This window comes from Diorhabda sublineata, chromosome 1, assembly GCF_026230105.1.
Source record: "Diorhabda sublineata isolate icDioSubl1.1 chromosome 1, icDioSubl1.1, whole genome shotgun sequence".
Taxonomy (NCBI): domain Eukaryota; kingdom Metazoa; phylum Arthropoda; class Insecta; order Coleoptera; family Chrysomelidae; genus Diorhabda; species Diorhabda sublineata.
In genome coordinates this window covers 32,952,442-32,972,131 of record NC_079474.1, presented here as the reverse complement: position 1 = coordinate 32,972,131, position 19,690 = coordinate 32,952,442, and the positions used below count along the sequence as shown (strand labels likewise).

The window sequence follows — 19,690 nt, the reverse complement described above, 5'->3', positions numbered from 1 at the left end:
AGTAGAAGAAGAACTAGATAGAAGATTGTAGGAGAATTGAAGATTTAATACAATACAAAGTGGTGATAGAACTGATTTTGCGAACCTGAAGCTCCAGCAAAACAAACTGATAACAAAAAGAACGAAGTTGAAAATCTATAGGGCTACAATAAGATCAATCGTAACTTATAGCAGTGAATGTTGGGAAATGACATAAGAAGACTGAGAAAGATTAAGAATATTTGAGAATATTGAAGATCCGAAACAATGGATAAATCGATGAAAAATTAGGTAATGAAAATATCGTCCGAGATTTACGAATATTTACAAACAATGAATTTTGAGAAGATGGGGAACGTTGGTTAAGAGCAGACCAGTTTGGAGGCGAATTGTCCAGAAAACAAGGTGGTTGAGAATAATGTACATTTCATGTAAAGTATATACATGTCCTAGTTATGTCATGAAGATATTCAATTCTGCATTTAGACTTTTACTTTCTTCTTCTTCTCATGCCACTTCTCATTTAAGGTTGGCGACCACGTTTTTAAATGCGTCTCTACCGCTCGCCACATGAAACAATTCTCCGACGCCGAGATTTGTCCATTTTCTTATTCTCATTATCATTCTTTTTCCTGTCAATGCCTTTCTTTCCCTCTACTCCTGCATTATGTTTTGTAGCAGTAGGTCGTTGGTGATTCTGTTAGTCCAGGGTATCTTCAGGATGCATCTATAGAGCCGCATCTCGAATACCTCAAGTTTTTTGATCATTTGAGCCTTCAAGGTCCAAGTTTCCAGCAGTACTGACCACATTTAACATCCCATGAATCTTATTTTGATGTAGAGGTTTAGATTTCTTTCAAACCATTCCAATTTTTTTAACTTTTCCCATTTTTAGGATTTTTATCAATATTTCTGTAAGTGTCAGTAGAGCCAAGGACGAAATAACTACCAGCTGATGGAGAGGTACCTAGCTAGGTATACAAACTGTCTTTAAAGTCATTTCCAGAAATTTATAGCAATAATCATAATAGCAAGGCCGGATAAAGAACGATTGGAGCGATTGCCCCAATCGGGTCCCGCATTTGAAGGGCCCCCTCGTTGCCATCAAAATGAACAAAACAATAAATTATGAAGACGAAGATAAACCGATTGAAAACCCAATAAATATATACAAGATTTCGTGATGAAGCACTAAAAGATCGATTTGAACAATTCCAAAATCATAATGAATTATTTTCGTTTCTGGGAAAATTTCAAAAACGTGCAGATGAATTAGAAATTTCTCGATGAGATTCTAAGTTAACAGAAAATGATGTACCGAAGGTGAAAGAAGCTGATACAGACGGAAAAATGATAAGTTGAAGAAATGGAAGCTTTGGAATCTATTTTTTCCTCAGACTTTTTCGAAAATAAATCTATAACTTTGATATTTCTATCAAGTGTCAATTTGAATATTGCTTTTTAAAAACAATGAATTGAAACGCCGCAATTCTTAACTAATCAATTTTCGGACAATGAATGTTAAGTATGAAAAGCTCGGAAATATATTATAGTGAGTACACTTTTGCGTTTAATTTCGCCACAATCGCACTACAAATATTTAATATATAAAAAGGGCCGCGCACTTATTCGATCCGGGCCTATTAGAAAATAATTTACTATCAGATGATTTTAGCTACTACAAATCACAAATACACTGTCTGGTCCTTCGACCATCCCGTAGATTTTTTAAAAGACGAGATAAAATGAGTATGGATGTTAGTTTAGCGGCTTCTTATGATACCACCACGCAGAAGAAGTGGATTATTGTAAATGAAGCAAAGAATCAAATAAAGGATACAATTGCTGATTTCAATTTTGTGTAAACGAAATTCTGAAGACGTTATTTGATCTTTCTGGAGGTCAGGAAACAACCCTCATGTTTTTTATGTCTTATAAACTCAGTTTATTCTGTGATAATATAGAAAATATTTGTACTGCATCAGTAGCAGGCAGCGGCGGTCTTGAAGCACAATGATAAAACCTTATCTTTGAATGATATTTTGCAAAAAATGTTCATGGTTACACCATCCCAATAATATATAAAAAAATTACTGCCAAAAGTAAAAAAAATAGTTTCCTAATGGTCGGAGAAAAGTTTTTTCAAGGAAACTTCAAAACTTCTGTCTCAAAAGGGAAAGAAAGTAAAAAAGGTTTTGTTGATATCGTTATATGAAAATTATATCACATTCCACACATGAATGAGTGGTTGAACACATTATTTTACTGGTGCGAGTTTAGTGAACTACCACTAAACTCAAAATTACACTATTTACTCCTTCGAACCAGATACGAACAACCAATCATAAGACCAGTCAGTGTAATTTCAACTTAGATCGACCGCCAACGATGCAGCTGTTTTGTAACAAAAGTTGCAAACCAGTTGATCTTGCAACAGTTTTCCAATCAAAACAAAACTTTTAAGCGCACACAAATACAACTTGTCATCAGTATTTTTTCAATGTACGAGGTCTGGCTATTAAATAACGAGACTGCGAGAGAGCACTGAAGATCACCAGCGCCAAGCTCGGCCTGTGATCGTCGAATGAGCATCCGAGACTGTAAACGCCGTAAAAAATTTTATACGAGGAATTACACATGACAAACGTCTGCTCAGATTTCCTTGAAAGGTTAGGAAAAGATCTGCTTTGAAAGGGACCCGATTTGAGTCGATGGAAGCGGTAAATAAAAAAATTGCTGATATCCTAAGGGCACTTCGCCAAAGAAAACTTCCAGCACTGCTTGGAAAAATGGAAAATGGAAAAAACGTATGGAAAAGTGTGTGGCGAGTGGAGGGGAATATATTGAAGGAGAGCATTAGAATGTAGAATAATTTTTATAATAAAATAATAGCTAGATCTCGTATTCAGACTCAGATGAGGAAGATATTATTGATTATTAGCAATACCGCAGACAACGGATTGGATCCATCCATACCTAGGTCAAATTGTGAACTCTACGACTGTTCGTAGCAGTACAAGAGCTTTTTATCGAATGTTTTTGTGGCCTATTCTCTTCCGGGAAGAACTTGCTTTTGCTCCCGGTATCATAGCAACGACTAGTTTATCGAAATCGAAATATTATTGCGTGAAAATACAGAATTGAAATTTAAAAAATGAACGTTTACGATTTTAGTGATACTTAGTGAATTAGAAGAAGAAATTGTGAGAAACTCGGAAGAGGAAGGACTAGCTTTTTCCACATTTCCCACAATTTGGATGTTTAGTTCTTGATGATTCATATTGAAAGAAAAAAACAAAATAAAAATTAGATAATCGAATGAAACAACACCTGCAACCGCGGAATCATGGTCAGGTACAACCGATTGCAAACTAGTTTCAATGGAGTCACTTCCTGTGCGGCTCGCCGCTGGTATCGACGTTGCCAAACCGTTGAAAGATCAATTGGTTTGTAAAATTTGTTTCAAAACTGTTGCAACGTGGGCCTTAGTGATTCAACTTGTCATTTACCAGGCCAATATTACATTTTAAACTGTAATATATGATTCTGTTTTAATGTAGAGGGATATGAAGGAAGTTTATACTTCAAGTTAAAATCAATCGAGATCAGGGTCGATAATTTTTGGAATAAAAAAAAAATAATAGTAGGATGCAACCCATTGAAAAAGGTGTTTATAATAAAAATGGAAGGAAAAATAATTTTGAGGCAATCTGATGTCGAGAAAGGGAAGGGGGTGAGTTTTTAAGGGTAAATGGTTTATCTCAATTTCTGGTAAAACTACAAGTCCTATGGAAAAAAATCAGATAGCAAAGTTGTAGGTAATAAAAAAATTTACAACTTTTGTATTTACAAATTTACACATAACCTCAAAATTTATGTGAAATATTCAATAAACCAAGTTTTTTGTTTTTTTATTTATATCTTTTACGAGAAAATGTTTTTCTTTCACGGAATTTGTTAAAAACGTATCTTTTTATGTCCCAAATACACTGAAATTTATTTGTTTCGAAATATTTATTTTTAAACAATATCGAAAAATTACCCTATTAAAATTATTTGTTCATTGAAATCTCTACTTTCTCACGGTGTAAAAATAATACCATCACCACGGTAAATTTTCCCACAAAAGTCAAAAAAAGTCGTATCCGAAATTTTTGTTTATACAATTTTTTGTTATTTGTTAAAATTTCATACTCTAATTACAAGAAAAACGTGGTATTCCATGTTACATTGATAAATAAATATGAATATGAATAAAGAAAATTTTCGGATGCGGTTTTTTTGCTTTTTCTGAGCAAACTACCATGGTGATGGTAATATTTTTTTACACTATCAAAAAGTTAAGATTTCAACGAACAAAATCATCACATTTGGTGAAAAAAAAATGTTTTTTGTAGAAGATAAAAATAAAAACCAAAAACTTTGTTATTTCAATTTTTCACAAAAACTTTGATGTTATGTGAAAAAAGTATGAACACCAAAATTATAGATCTTTTTATTACCTACAACATTTTTTCATAGTACTTTTAGTTTTACCGTAAATCGAGATTATCCATTTTTTACCCTTAAAAACCCGCCCCTTCCCCTTCACAAACTCAGATTACCCCAAAATATATTTTCTTTTAATTTTCATCATAATCTCTTTTTCGAATGGGTCTCATTCTACTATTATCTCTTTTTCACTTTTTATCATAACTAAAGGCCTGGTCTAATAGTCTTTATTGATTATTGGGATGGTTGGTGTCCCGACGAATGTTAATTAGTAATGGGGGAATATAGGAACGGTAAAAAAAATATTGAACAAACCTTAGGAGCATTGTTTGATCATCGGGATAGTAAATAATGTGCACAAGAGTAAAACTACACCTAGAAACCAAAATTAATTTAAATAATCGTTTATTTCATAGATAATAATATTTTATCAGCTATGTATATATTTCTTAATTCAAAATTTTCTTCATAACATTTGTCTGCATGTACTTTATCGACATAAGTAATTATACAATAGGATTTACATTCCTATAATAGTTAAATGAGGAAAACAACTTTTATTGATATTAATATTTTTTCACAGCCCCTAAACTATAAAAGGATTCATTTTTGAGTTTTTCGTGACATTTTAAAAGATAATTTAACTGAAGAATGCTTTTATTATTCTGAAATATGAGATAAGACCGTGGTAGGTGATTGCTATTGTTACCGAAGGCATTGTTTAGTATCACTACACTACATCCAAACAAATACACTGTCTGGTCCTTTTACTGGACATGAATCAGTGACCTAAGGAAGGTTTAAAATACCAAACAGTGTGATTGTAAATAGTATTCGTGAAGTAATACTAAATAATCTGTATAATTTTTCAACTTTAGTAGTTAGATTTACTTGTACAATAAATTTTAAGAAAAATATTTTTACAGGCAACGAAAAACTCTCTACTACCTTTTTTTCAATGAGATTTTTGATCAACAACTACCGACTAAAATATGTATGTATATTTACAGGGAAGTTTTTGGCTGTCAGATAAAACAATCAAATATACTTATAAGAAAAAAATTACTTGTCATTAAAATACGTTTTTTGAGCTTTTTCTTTAATTTGAGAAATAATAATAATAAAGCGAACTTTGGTCCCTTGCTCTATCAAGTAATTTTAAATCATATAAATGGTACATTCTGTGAACATTTATTATTCATTATAAAATTGATTAAAAACTGCATATAACAATTTTTTTTGGTAGATATGCAATCGGTATTTGATACATTTGTTCCACAGAATCGGTTAAAAATTAAGAAATTTAAATGTTCTTGTTAGCAAAGGAGATAAAACCTACCTTACTTGTAACATTAATTAAAATGTAGACTTACATTTCAAGATACAGTTATTCTAATCGTTTCTAATCTTTCAGTTGATAACCATAATATATGTTGTACAACAATTTCGTTCAATGTAAAAAAAATTGAATATAAGATGTGCAGATAATGAATTTACGAAAAACCAAGAAGAAACTACAAAAAATCACAAATAGTAAATTATACATTCATATGTATTGTTCAATTGAATAAGTTGCTCTTCTTTTCTGTATAACTTGTACTTTGCCTATGTAATTAAAATTACCAACTTCCTAAATTACATTATATAAATACAGGACAGGATATATAAAAGAAAGAAGAATAAACGAAGAACTTACGTAACCTTATCACAACATAATAAAAGTATGTCGGTAAAAATGTGTAAAATTCTTTTAAATAAATCTTTCTAAAAAGTTATGAAAGGTAATTTTAATGTGACTTTTTTAATTGGCACCAAACATTTATATTTAATATTCGAGTAAAAATGTTTAAAAAGTTTAATTGACCTCGGTCTAACCCAATAAAATCATTTTATAAAAAGAGCTAATTGACTTTTATTAAAAATTTTTTTCTTATAAGCATAATCCCTAAAAAGCGTTATATCTTCAATAATGTTAAAATGAATTATTGGAAAACGTTTAACGTAATTATTTTAGCTAAGCTAACCGGTAATGATAATTGTAATTTTTAATTGAGTATTTTGATTTCTATTGGGAATATTTAACTTGAGCGACCACCACAAAGTCAAGAAATTAGTATATATTCTCATACTTAGGATTCCTATCCATCTGCTGGGTTTCTCCGGATTTGTCCTAGTAATCCGAATAGGGTTTCATTTGTGGTTAAAAAAATTTGGAAAAAATAGAACCAACAATGAGCATACTGTTGATGCTATCACTACACCAACACTCACAATTACACTGTATGGTGAACGTTTCCAACCAAAATTATCGTCTTCAGACGCCGAATATAAACTAGCTTCAGTCTTAGCAATAGACAAGAGCAGAGATTTGATTAACAAATAAATGAAAAAAAATTGTTTATCATTAGAAGTGAAACATGTAATAGATTTGGGACAAAATAGCCAAGAAATTTATCGGAAGAAGATGTCTTTTATTGATAACTTTGGATCTAGAAACTTATAGTTCATTCGTAGTAATTTGCCCGATTGAAAGCAATAATAATAAGAGTGGTTCTCTCCAAAATAAATGTTATACCCATTAATATATTGATATGGTATTTTAGCTTGACCACCAATGTAACCAACTGTTTGGGTACATTAATAATGCAATCTTGAAATCTATGTACAGGGAAGATACGTTAAATAATTTAATAGTTTGATTATGAAGTATGAAAATAAAAATTAGATGATTATTATTATTATTATGATTATAAATAATAATAAATTAAAATGCATCCATGTTAAATGAATGGACTATAATATAATTACTTTAGAAATATTTACTCACAACTTTTTGGACATCGGAATTCATATCTGTTTCTAAACTTCGTGATGGCCTTTGTTAAATATTATTCACGCTTATAAATAATTATGGATCTTTGGTGGAAAAATAAAATTATTAAAACAGGGATAATCCTAATATCTAAAAGCAAATAAGATTGCCATAATGTTGATACAGACAAAGTTTCGATATTGTTTTAAGTACATTATCAGAATGAATATAGTTTGCAACAAGTTCAAAATAATTTTGAATAACCAGAGAAAAATTGAACTAATAATTTATATTTTCAAATGAACAGATTTTGCTTTAGAATATAAATAACTTTAACTAGTGCAAATTAATTTCTATATAATGATTATTTACAAATGGAAGCCACGTGATGCAATACTGATGATTGGCATTCATATAAATCCACACCATAAATTTTTTTTATGAGAAAATAAAAGTAATCCATGATCAGTTTTGGGTGGCAAAACACATATTTTTCATTATCATGTCTAGTTAAAGTTATCCCATTTTGTTCTTTTTTAGATTAAGTTGAAAATTTTTTGATTTTAATTGTTTGAGTATCTAATATTATAATCAAAATAATTCAAACAAGCCACAGACCATAATCACCTTTATAAAATATCTCCAATAACCTCACTCTTGAACATACTGTTTACACTCCCACTACACTACACTGTCTGACGCGCAGTGTAATTGTGAGTGTCGGTGTAGTGATAGTTTAAACAATGTGTTCAAGATGAATATCACCAACGGTTCCAAAAATTCCAACTTAACCTCACTCTTATTATTAAGTCTATAAAATGATAAAAGTTCATCACAATTTCCATCAATGGAATGTCCTCGAAAGCCCAACGAAAAGCCTGTTGTAAAAAGCGATTTGGCAATCTTAATTACAACGAATATTGGAAATATAAAAGGCTCGTTAACAACTATATATATGACAAGTTGGTTACTTGAATGTTGAAGGGACAGTAATTGAAAAAGTAAAATTAAATGGTTGGAAATAAGCTTGAATGGAGTACAGGTATGACAAGAAGTTGATATAAATAAAATATTTTAAAAAAGTATAGTAGTGATTAGATCTCATTAGTATGTTTGTAGGAAAGGGCTTATAGCAATTACACGAAAGTAACACAACTTGCTAAGATATTGTTGACATATTTAACATTTTAATTGGAGGAATACTGTACAAAAAGTACGATATATAAAAATATCTAAGATTCTAACAAAGAAAATTTGAAGATATTGACAGTTGACACAATTATACAGTGAGTTATAGTAATAATCCAATGGAAATATAATTAAAAAATTGATAGATAACATGAAAGAATTTAGATGGAAAAACTAATAAAGATAGATTTTTGAAATACTGAAATTCTCTAGATGAAGAAGGAATTAATGATACACGAAGACCTTCCAATTGCTACACTACAAGAGAAGCCAAATGCGTTACCAAAAACTGGATCACACATTTATTCTATACCCCAACCATTGATGCAAGGAAAAGACGACCGAAGACTAAAGGGAGAAACTGGCCCGACAGACCTAAAATGAGGTGTGGAGGAGATTTTCTCACCTTGCTATGACGATTAATAAGTCATAAAGTCAAAAAATGAAGATTTGTGGCTTAGATTTAGAAAATCCGTGTTTTTCTAACATTGCGTATTCTAGAGTTGGAAAACCATCAAATTTATTTGTTTATACCCCTCAAGTATCAAACGAAAATATTGTACATCTAATGGCATTACGATAAATTAAGTTTTTGGACAATTTAATAAATACAAAAGTTATAAAATTCCAACTTTAATTAAATTAATTAAAAATCAATTTTTTATTTCCACAGCTTCTACATTTAACTTCGCTCATATTATACACATACTCACGCGCTGTCGATTGGAATTTTTTAATTTAAGATGTGTGTGAAAGATAACGTCTGTCGGGTCCGCTAGTAATCTTATAAAAGCCAATACGAAAAGAAAAGGTCAAAAATCAAGCCTCTTGGGTTCCCAACTTATAAATATGTGCCAAAAAAACTGTCAAATTTCTTCAAATTTCCCTAGTTATACGTTATTTGGGAAGTCACTAGGAATATAAAATAATTAAATACTGTTATCAAAACACAGGTTCTGAAAGTACAATGAGTATAGTAAGTTTTTTAAACAATTTTATAACAAATATAATTATCAACAATATAAAGTGGGTTTAATTGTTTCTGTATATTAAAAAAAATTAAAACGAAATCTTTGCCAGCTTAGAGTTTTCGTAGTGGGATTGTGACAAAATTAAACACCAAAGAGTACTAACTCTAATATGTTTCCGAGCTTTCGATCGTCTGGGATTGAAATTATGGTCAAATACAATATAAAAATATGTTTAAATAAAATATACCAACAATAATTAGTTATTTATTGTTATTTTATAAGAAATAACACAATCTAGAACCGCCGAATTCTAACTAATTATACTGAATTTTACTGTTTTATATTCTTGGGGTTCACGAGTCTTGCGAGTTGCATTTTTGCACCATCTAGCGGTCAGATACGACAACAAGGCGTCGGCCATATTGTGATGCGTTTTTCCAGGATGATCATAGCACCATACTTTGGTCTTTCAATTCTTTTGAAGAATTATTGAAAGATGGTTTTTTAGTCTTTTCAAAAGCCTAGATTGATGGAAATATGTACGTGTGAAGGATAGCACCGAGGACTAATTACCCGTATTCCTTTTTTTACATCTACTCTACACGGATCATCGATGCATATTCCCGATGAAAACAAGGTTAGAGGTGAGGAAATTGTGAGCATCTTTGGTAGTAAAGTTCGTGCGGAAACTAGGTACTCAGTCCTCTATATCTTCGAACCTCAGCTCAAACGGGTCACAACCACAATCCTGAACTTTTTTCTGATAGCTCTCACGCTCATAATGAGTCAATTTCTCACTTCATCAAATAATAATCACTCGCAATGCTCCGGTATGTCCTATCTTCTCGAAACGCATCAACAACATGGCTGACGCCTTGTTTTATGACTATTCAATAGATGGGGCTCGCGTCGCCCTGCCGGTACCTCGTGTACCACAAGGATTGAACTTGACCATAATTCCAGTCCCAGACGATGAATGTATAAGTATTCGAAAGCTCGGAATATATTAGGGGTAGTACACTTTGGTGTTTATTTGCCACGTTTCCAATACGAAAATGTTTATATAAAATTATATACAAGTTTACTAAACTAATACAAACTTAATATATAAAGAGTTTATATTTTCGCCCCCATTTTCACCATTATTTTACTTGATTTTAGCTACCAAAGCAATATAAATAAAATGATACCTGAGACAATACTAATATATTCATTGAAATTGTTAGAAAATTGCCTAAATTTTTACCAATAAAAATACCAAAAACCGCGCGCAAATACCAAAAACTATTTTAATTAGCAATAAAAGCAAAATACTAGAAATGTTGATTCATACAAAACGATGGATTTTTATATTTTTCTTATTACTATTGTAACAGTTAATCTACATTAACCCGCCCATCTCTGATTTCAATTGTAAACTCGACAGTTTTATTCCAAACGCGTCCTATCTAGAAACTAACCTATAATTTGTAATAAACAGTTAGGTAGGCCATAGACTTTACAGAACATGAAAATGTCAAACTACATGTTCTTAAATCGTTCGGAGTAATCACCCTGAATAAAAGTGTAAAATATTTATAAAAAAAAATCGTGCTATTGTTTCTAAAAATAAAATTTCTGTGTTTAAATATTTTTAATTTGCAATATTTCGTTATATAAATCACTTTTTCCGAAATTTAATTGAAAAACTATGCACCAAGGGTGTGATAACTTAGGGGAATGTTTCTCTTAAGAAGGTGATATCATGATAAAAAACATCAACATAACTTTTTCGATGCGCATACTCTTTGAATATTTATTTTAAGGAACTATATTTGTCATCAATTTCTCTCAACTCGTCTACAACATGAATTGTGAAGCCGGTCCTGTTCGAAGATGTTAATAGAATCTAAAATTTGGTGGACACATCGGGTACAAATTTCCAACACAGCAGCAAATCTTAATTATTTTTATAACCTGTTTACAGTATATTATGATTATCTTTATAAAATTCATTTCTATAAAAGTTTTTTTATTTGTTTACAGCAAATAAGAGTTTTTGAACATTCTGGATATTAGTTAGTCGTAGTCAGTCAGTAAATAATCTGATATCATAGTGAACGTATCATAATATTAAAAAGTAAACTGCGGATTCAAATAAATTAGTAAATACAGTGGATAATTTAGTGTATAAATAAATAAATGAAGATAGACCGTGTGTATAAATTTACCCCACAGTTGAAAACAGTTTAATTAAATAAGAAAAGCATTACATCAGTGACAGGTGTGGGGTTAATTTACCTTATCTACTTACTTTATTTATTTATACTTTAAACTATTCATTATTTACTGAATTATCCACTTAACTATCTACTAATTTATTTAAAATCACAATTTACTTGTTACTATTCATTATGACATCAGATTATTCACTGAGTGACTACGGCTGTTAGAGATTCGTTTATATACACTATTATCACGAATGTTCCAAATCTTTAATTTGCAGTAAACAAATAAAAAAGCTTTTTTATAAATTGATTCTATAAAGATAATCATAACATACTGTAAACAGGTTATAAAAAAGATACAAAGATTTGGCGGTTTCTTGAAAATTTGTAGCCGGCGCCTCCACCAAACTTTCGTTTCTATTAACATTATAGAACAGGAACGGCTTCACGATCCATTTGGGGACGAGTTCGAAACAATATAATTGAGATGGTTCAGTACTTCAAAAAATAACCGGTAGTTTAACTACATTTTCGTTTAGTATCGATTCATCTTTCTGCATTTATCAACATTTCATTATCAACCTCTAGCCGTTTAATCAAAAGTAATAGAAACTCCACCATCAAACGAAATTAAAAAAAAATACTTCGACAGATAGATAAAAAAAAAAGAATAAACCTCAACACCAAGCATGCCACCAGCACAAACGCCTCCCTCAACCCGCGTCCACGTCCCCGTTGAGCAAATTGCGATTGTAAATGGCCTGTCTGTAACTGTACCTATTCACAGTGGGAGAAGGGCGATCCGGTAATGGAGGCGCCACGACGCCACCTCCCGTCTCGTCCAACAAGCACACAGATGGTCCAATCGCGCCCGCCAGCGTTTCGTCCGCTTCGCCAATAGAGTTTTCCGCCAAACTGACCGTCAGTTCCGGATAATGCGACATCTTTGAACGCAACATCAAACTATAAGTCTTATACCGTTTCAACTGTAAATAAACAATAATTAAATAAATAATTAATATAAACGTGATGGTATCGAACCTCATAAGTTAGATAAGTTTCCTTTTCCTTATAGTTTTGTATGACTTGTGATTTTGATCCTTTTTCTGGTGGAGATTTCCGATGATCATCCAACATAGCTCCCAGTCTCATTACTCTCTCCTCATGATCCGCTAGTTGTTCTCTCTACAGAAAAAATAAAAACGATTTTCATTTTCCGAATAAAAAAAAAAAAATCATCATCTAAATGGGGACGAAACCTTACCAAAGATAATTTAGTGTGACTGCATGGTAGCAACGGCCTCTGGAATTTCTTCTGGGAACCAACGGCTGCTTCCAACGGCGGCGCTGAAAAACTCGCACTCACGAAATTGATCGTGTCTATCCAAGATTGCAATTCCTTTGAATCACTATTAAAAAACACGAAGAAAAATATAAAAATTTTTGCATTAGAAATTTATTTATAGTACCTAGTTTGAAAGAGATATTCCGCTTGATCTGCAGTCTGTAATCTAAAGACGTACTGTTTTTTGGTATAATCCGAAGCCTTGGTAGCCAACGCGTGATGTATCCTGATGGCGTTATGTAAATTATCCCCCATCTGATTCTTCCTGAAGCCGTTTTCGTCCTTGTGTAAATACAGCACCAGGTCTCGGAGTGTGCAATAAAACATCTTCCAGCTACGTTTGTGAAACGGTGCTAAAAAAATGCAGCAAAGGCCTTCGAAACAGCTATTTTGTATTGCAACATGCTTTGCAGGCTTAATGGGCGATTCAGTTGAGGGATTATCGATTAGAAACCGTCACTTTTCACAATATTCAAAAAAATATTTTCATATACTTTTTTACTGAACACGACAACAACAAAATTCATAATTATAGTGTCTGACGTTTCGATAAATAAATCATCATCTTCAGAGACTAATAATTTTGCGTTGGTGCAGTTGTAGATTTAGGATTTTCTCATTGCCTATGACTCATACAGAAGCAGAGTACAAATTTATTTCTGAATCATCTATTAAGCATTCTAAAAACGTATTTAACGTTATTTTTTTTTTCATTAATTTTGACTTGATTAAAAGTTTTTTGCAAAAAATAATTGAAGTCAAAGTGAACACTAATAAAGAATGAAGCGGCAGCTTGCAATGTCCCTTTCAAACTAACTGATGTGCATCAGCTATCAGTAGAAGAATTTGAGCTTGTTCGACGAAAATTAATTAATTATAGCTAAGGGGAGAAAATATACTTTTGGAAAAATATGAGCAGAAGAGATCCATCCAAAGAATGCCTCAATAAAAATCATTAAAAGTTCTAGCAAGATGCTGCTATCTGAGTGGACACCTCAAGAAACTTGTGGAAAAGAACAATTGCAGATTATGTGAAGTAGAAGAGGAAATATTTATCCACATACTTCATGAATCCAAAGCATTTCAGAATCTTAGCAAACTGGATTGAGCAGGAAGACTGAACTGGAGCTGCTAGACCAACCAATAGAGTCAGGGCTGAATAAAGAAAATGTACTATTAAACTATGACCAGAAGAGATCCAGAGAATGAGTTAACAAGATCAAATCTGCATTAAAAGTTTTAACTGAAGTTCTAATAGTATATTGCTGCATGAATGGACATTTCAAGAATCTAAAACTTATGGAAAAAACAATTGCAGATTATGTGAGATAGAAGAGGAAATATTTATCCACATACTTCATGAATCCAAAGCATTACAGAATCATAGCAAACTGGATAGAGCAGGAAGACTGAGCTGAAGTTGCTAGACCAACCAGTAGAGGACTGATTAATGAAAATGTACTAATAGGAAACCATGATAAGAGAAGATCTGAAGAGACAATTGTAGATTATGTGAAGTAGAAGAGGAAATATTTATCCACATACTTGATGAATCCAAAGCATTACAGAATCTTTGCAAGCTGGATAGTTCAGGAAGACTTATTCAAACTGTTAGAATTCATTAAAGGATCGGGAATAAACTATTAGTTTCAGGGACAGTTATCGGAAATTGATTGGAGGCAAGGGCACAATAGATATTAATGGGTGTCAGGGAATCGTGACATCAATATATATCAGTGGTTTTGATTTTTGTTCTTTACTATTATTTTGGTTTTATTTATGTTGTCATCAATTTTCAATATAAGGTACAAAAGGGTTTTTTATATACATATGAATTGAAAAAAAATGAAAGGGGTGTAGTATCTCATACCAAAAAATTGTGTCATTATTATATGAAAAATACATTGGTTGTCATAAAAAAATAAAATGGAGGCAATATTCCAGAAATTAAATCAAGAGATACAACAAACAATATCTTTTTAACATACCATTTTGATCCTTCAGATTTTTTTTAGAAAAAATAAAGCTACAGAATAATTAAACAAAATAACACAATATTCACCTACCTGTATATAAACAAAATAAGGAATACCAATAAAATATAAATAAATATTTTAGTACAATTAACGTCCAAATTAAAGAGTATTTTTTTTATTTTGATACCCCATTATTATTGGACTATCAAAAAAATTCTTGCAGGTAGAAGTAAAATTAGATATTTGAAGATAACAAGAAATCATCAAAAGGTGAGGTTATGTAATCAAAATGAATTTTTTATAGACTAAAACAAGTAGCAATTCACATAAAAGATGAAGCTATAAATATTTTTAGGTTAAGTATGGAAGCTTTTATACATATAAGAAAGATTCCATGTGGGACTTAATAAAGCATCAAGTACATAATCAAACGAAATGTCTTTTCGATTCTGCTACATGACATTAAAAATTAGTTAAAAACACACAGAGGTCCCCACACATTATGAATCATCTAAAGGTTCATGATCATCCAGGAAAAAATGTTTCCAAAACTGTTTATGAAAGTTTTGAAATTTTGAATTGGTTTAATAAAAATATTTACCCCATTTCTATTGATCTCCCTATTTTTCCATTTGTTTATTGATTTTTAATACCAAATTAAAAATAGGAAGTACCTTAATCGATGCTGACTTATAAAATGGTTCATAAGAACTACTCCGTAACACTTTTTACATCACAATTGATATTGGTTCATAAAATGGTTCATTTCAACTACTTTGAAATACGTTTCACATCATAATTGATGTTGGTTTACAAAATGGTTCATTTTAACTACTTCTAAACAAGCTGAATGCTATAGTTGATGTTAACTTATAAAATGATTCATTTGAACTACTTTGAAACACGTTTCACACCATAATTGATGTTGGTTTACAAAATGGTTCATTTGAACTACTTCTAAGCAAGCTGAATGCTATGGTTGATGTTGAATTTAAAATGGTTCATTTAAACTACTTCCAAACAATCTTAATATTATAGTTGATGTTGACTTACAAAACTGTTCATATGAACTACTTTCAATCAAGTTTCATACCATAATTGATATCGGCTCACGACATGGTCCATATGAACTATTTCTAAGCAAGTATATAAAAGTATATTTTAACTTTTTTCGGTTTCTTTTATACCAACCCTTTACTGATTTAAACTAATGGGAACAATTTTCTATAAAGCTATTGTGAAAACCATTGAACAAAACTCACTTCTTTTGGCGTTAGCTTCGTAACAACATTTCCTCATGACATATCCTTTCTTGTATTCAACGGCATTAGCCATAACTGGTATCTCAAGGAAAGGATTACCTCCAATGTTACTGCTATCCGTACTTCTGGGTTGAACTTGTACACTATTTCTTTCTTCGGGTTCTTCATCCCTAAATTTAGAAGTTAGGATACTATAATTACTTCAACATAGTAAGATGAATAAGGAAGAAGAAAAATGTATGAACAGAAAGTGTACCACACAAATAGGTCAAAAGTTCCATGTTTGATAAAGCCTAGTAGAAACTGGAAGACGGTTGAAAGTGGAACTGGAAGTCTTCGAATAGTAATTTGGAAAAAGAGACTGTTTAGATCAAAAAACTGTATGAAGAGAAAATATCCTACACATATGGACCAAAAGTTCTTTGTTGGATGAAGCCTAGTAGAAACTGGAAGAGGGTTGAAAGAGGAACTGAAAGTGGATGCAATCTTCAGAGTAGTAATTTTGAAAAGGGGATAGTTTAGACCAAAAAACTATATGAAGAGGAAGTATCTTACAATATAGACCAAAAGTTCTATGTTAGATAAAGCCTAGTAGAAACTGGAATACGGTTGAAAGTGGATGCAACTTTTATAATAAAAATATGGAAAAGGAGTAAGTTTAGACCAAACAAGCCTGGTTGAACCCAGAAGGGGGTTGAAAGTGGTATCTTTACAGAAATAAGAGGGAAAAGGAATAGTGTAGACTACATTATGTATCAAGGAAAGCAAAAGTAACCTAAAAACAGATTTGAATCATGAATTATCCTGCTCAATAATTCCTAGACCTAAAACAGTTGATATTTTTCTAACATTAAGAGTTCAAAAAGGGACTACAATTAAATTTAGATGGAAAATAGTATGAAGAAAAAGCGTAAAAGAGATGTAGGGATTAAATTCTGGTTCTCTTCAACACCTGGACCTAAAAGCTTGGATATTTTTGCTAAATTGTCTTATTTAGAATTGGAAAAATGGAAAATATTTGCATAAAGACATTTAGATCAAGTTGGTCGAGGTTTGAATTCTGTAATATTTGTGGAAAAAACTGGCTACTTACAACGCCCATTCCAGAGGATAATTTTTGATCGCGTGATACAACTGTTTTAAAACATCCCTCGGGAAATTTTCGCACTCGTTTAAACCAGCTAAATTTTCTATGAATTCGTTACAAGTCATTTTCCTTCCTATATTTTGGCCGTGTATATCTGTGTTGAGCAACATAATGGCACAAGTTAAAGTGTGTACGGCATCTAGAACATCAAAAAAAATTTATTTCTGTTTTATCAACGGGAAAATGTTGTTTTCGAACCTTGAGAATTGAAAGATCCGGGATTACAGTCTAAATATCTCTTGGAAAAATGAACAAGAACTCGTTCCCTCTCTTGAGTTTCGCCGGTGAGAGAGAACTGCTTCAGGAACTTTCTTAAAGCTATATCTAAGGTATCTTTTTCGAAGTCAAAATATTTCAGGTATTCTTCTGCCACTGCTCTACTAAAATCGTTACTGGAAAAAAATTGATTCAAATAGAATCTTGGCAAAAAAGAAGAAACATTGATTTTTTCAAATACATAAGTATATATTTCTAAAGTTTGTGAATGTCCTTTAAAACTTTGAAATTTTGTCTGTTGTTTTCAAATTTAGCCAATTCGAATAAAGTTTTTTAAAAATTTGGCAAAGTGTTCTTTTAATATGTGGTGAAGGTACTTTCAATTCAACTGATGCCCTTGAAACTTAGTGAGTTAATCAGTTGTGGCGATTGTTTTTTTTAATTTGGCAATGTTTTTCAATATCTGAAGTTTTAAGAATTTTAACATTTGGGATTTCCAGAAATTTGACAAAAGATCTTTTAATATATAAAGATTTATGAATTTGGTACGTAATCATTTAAAATTTGGCCAAATATCTTTCAATATATGAAGTGTTATGAATTTGGCGAGTATTCTTTTAAAATTTTGGCATAAGATCTTTTAATATATGAAATTTTATGAATTTGGCAAAAATTTTTCAAAATTTGGCGTGAAATCTTTTAATACCAACATGGCATCTTATGAATTTGGCTTGATTCTTTAAAATTTGGCGAAATATATAAAGAGTTATAAATTTGGCGAGTATTCTTTAAAATTTGGCGTAGGATCTTTTAATATATTAAATTTTATGAGCTTGGCAAGTATTTTTTCAAAAATTGGCGTGAAATATTTTAATATAAATGTGGAATCTTATGAATTTGGCGAGATTCTTTTAAAATTTGGCGTAAGATCTTTCAATATATGAAATTTTATGAATTTGGCGAGTGTTCTCTTAAAATTTGACGATAATATTTGGAGCTTTATGAATGTTTACGAATGTTCTTTTAAAATTTGGCGATGTGTGGCAATATATGAGGATTTCAAAACTTGGAGAATGCTTTTTTAATAATTGACATTTTAATGTACATATTTATCAATTTGGCGAATTTCCCATTTTTAGCCACGATTTTTTAAAATATTAGCAGAAAGACTGAATATATGAGATTTTCAAAATTTTGCGAGTATTTTTCCAAAAATTTGGCGAAGTTTCTTCCAATATCTAAAGTTTTATAAATTTGTGGAGTTCTTTTTCAAAATTTGGCGAAAGTTTTTCTAAATCTTGAAATTTTTCGTGTTCATTGTGTTTGACGAAGTTTTTCAAAATTTTTTATACACAGGAATATCAAAATTTGATGAAGCTTTTTGCAACGTATCAAGTTTTATGAATTTGACCAATGCTTTTTAAAAATTTGACGAGTTTTTCAAATTTTGTGAAGGTTTCTCTAAAATTTCGCGAAAGTTCAGCATGTTTTATGATGTTTCTTTTAAATATATCGAAGGTTTTTTCAATATACATGTTTTTCAAAATTTTTTAGAACTTAGATTAAACTTTAGCAGCTATTTTTCCAAAAATTTGGCGAATTCTCTTTCAAAATTTGGCGAGTTTGGAAATTTGGTGGAGGTTCCTTTAAAATTTGGCGAACGAAATTTCAAAATCTTGAAATTTTTCGCGTTCATTGTGTTTGACAAAGTTTTTCCAAATTTTTTATACACAGGAATATCAAAATTTGACGAAGCTTCTTGCAACGTATCAAGTTTCATGAATTTGACGAATGCTTTTTCAAAATTTGGCGAGTTTTTACAAATTTTGTGAAGGTCCCTTATAATTTGGCAAAAGTTTTTCAAAATTTTTAAATTTGTCGTGTTAATTGTGTTTGACTCTAATTTACAGGGGTATCAAAATTTAGCGGAAGCTTTTTCAAACTTGGTCGAATTCACTGTAGAATGAAGTTTTTTTTTTCAAATTTGATGTATGTAATAGTAATTGACGGATTCAAGTACTAAGAAATTTAAACTTTTAAGACCTAATAACTTGATCAAAAAAATCATTAAAATGTTTTACAGATAATTCCGTAAA

General features: G+C 31.0%; 1 protein-coding gene across 11 annotated transcripts in view; it reads right to left on the bottom strand.

The window, feature by feature from the left end:
- The window catches only part of LOC130443429 (PH and SEC7 domain-containing protein), a 57,128-nt gene that overhangs the window by 4,884 nt on the left and 32,554 nt on the right, over nucleotides 1-19,690 (bottom strand). For 3 of the 11 annotated variants that reach the window (XM_056778050.1, XM_056778058.1, XM_056778108.1), the window contains 8 exons: nucleotides 17,577-17,770; nucleotides 17,325-17,517; nucleotides 16,232-16,401; nucleotides 13,118-13,367; nucleotides 12,913-13,057; nucleotides 12,690-12,833; nucleotides 12,426-12,634; nucleotides 4,786-4,845 (listed from right to left, as the gene is read on the bottom strand). In XM_056778050.1, coding sequence (XP_056634028.1) covers nucleotides 4,786-4,845; nucleotides 12,426-12,634; nucleotides 12,690-12,833; nucleotides 12,913-13,057; nucleotides 13,118-13,367; nucleotides 16,232-16,401; nucleotides 17,325-17,517; nucleotides 17,577-17,770 — 1,365 coding nt within the window. The other 8 variants (XM_056778092.1, XM_056778101.1, XM_056778126.1 and 5 more) reach the window with 5 other exon arrangements.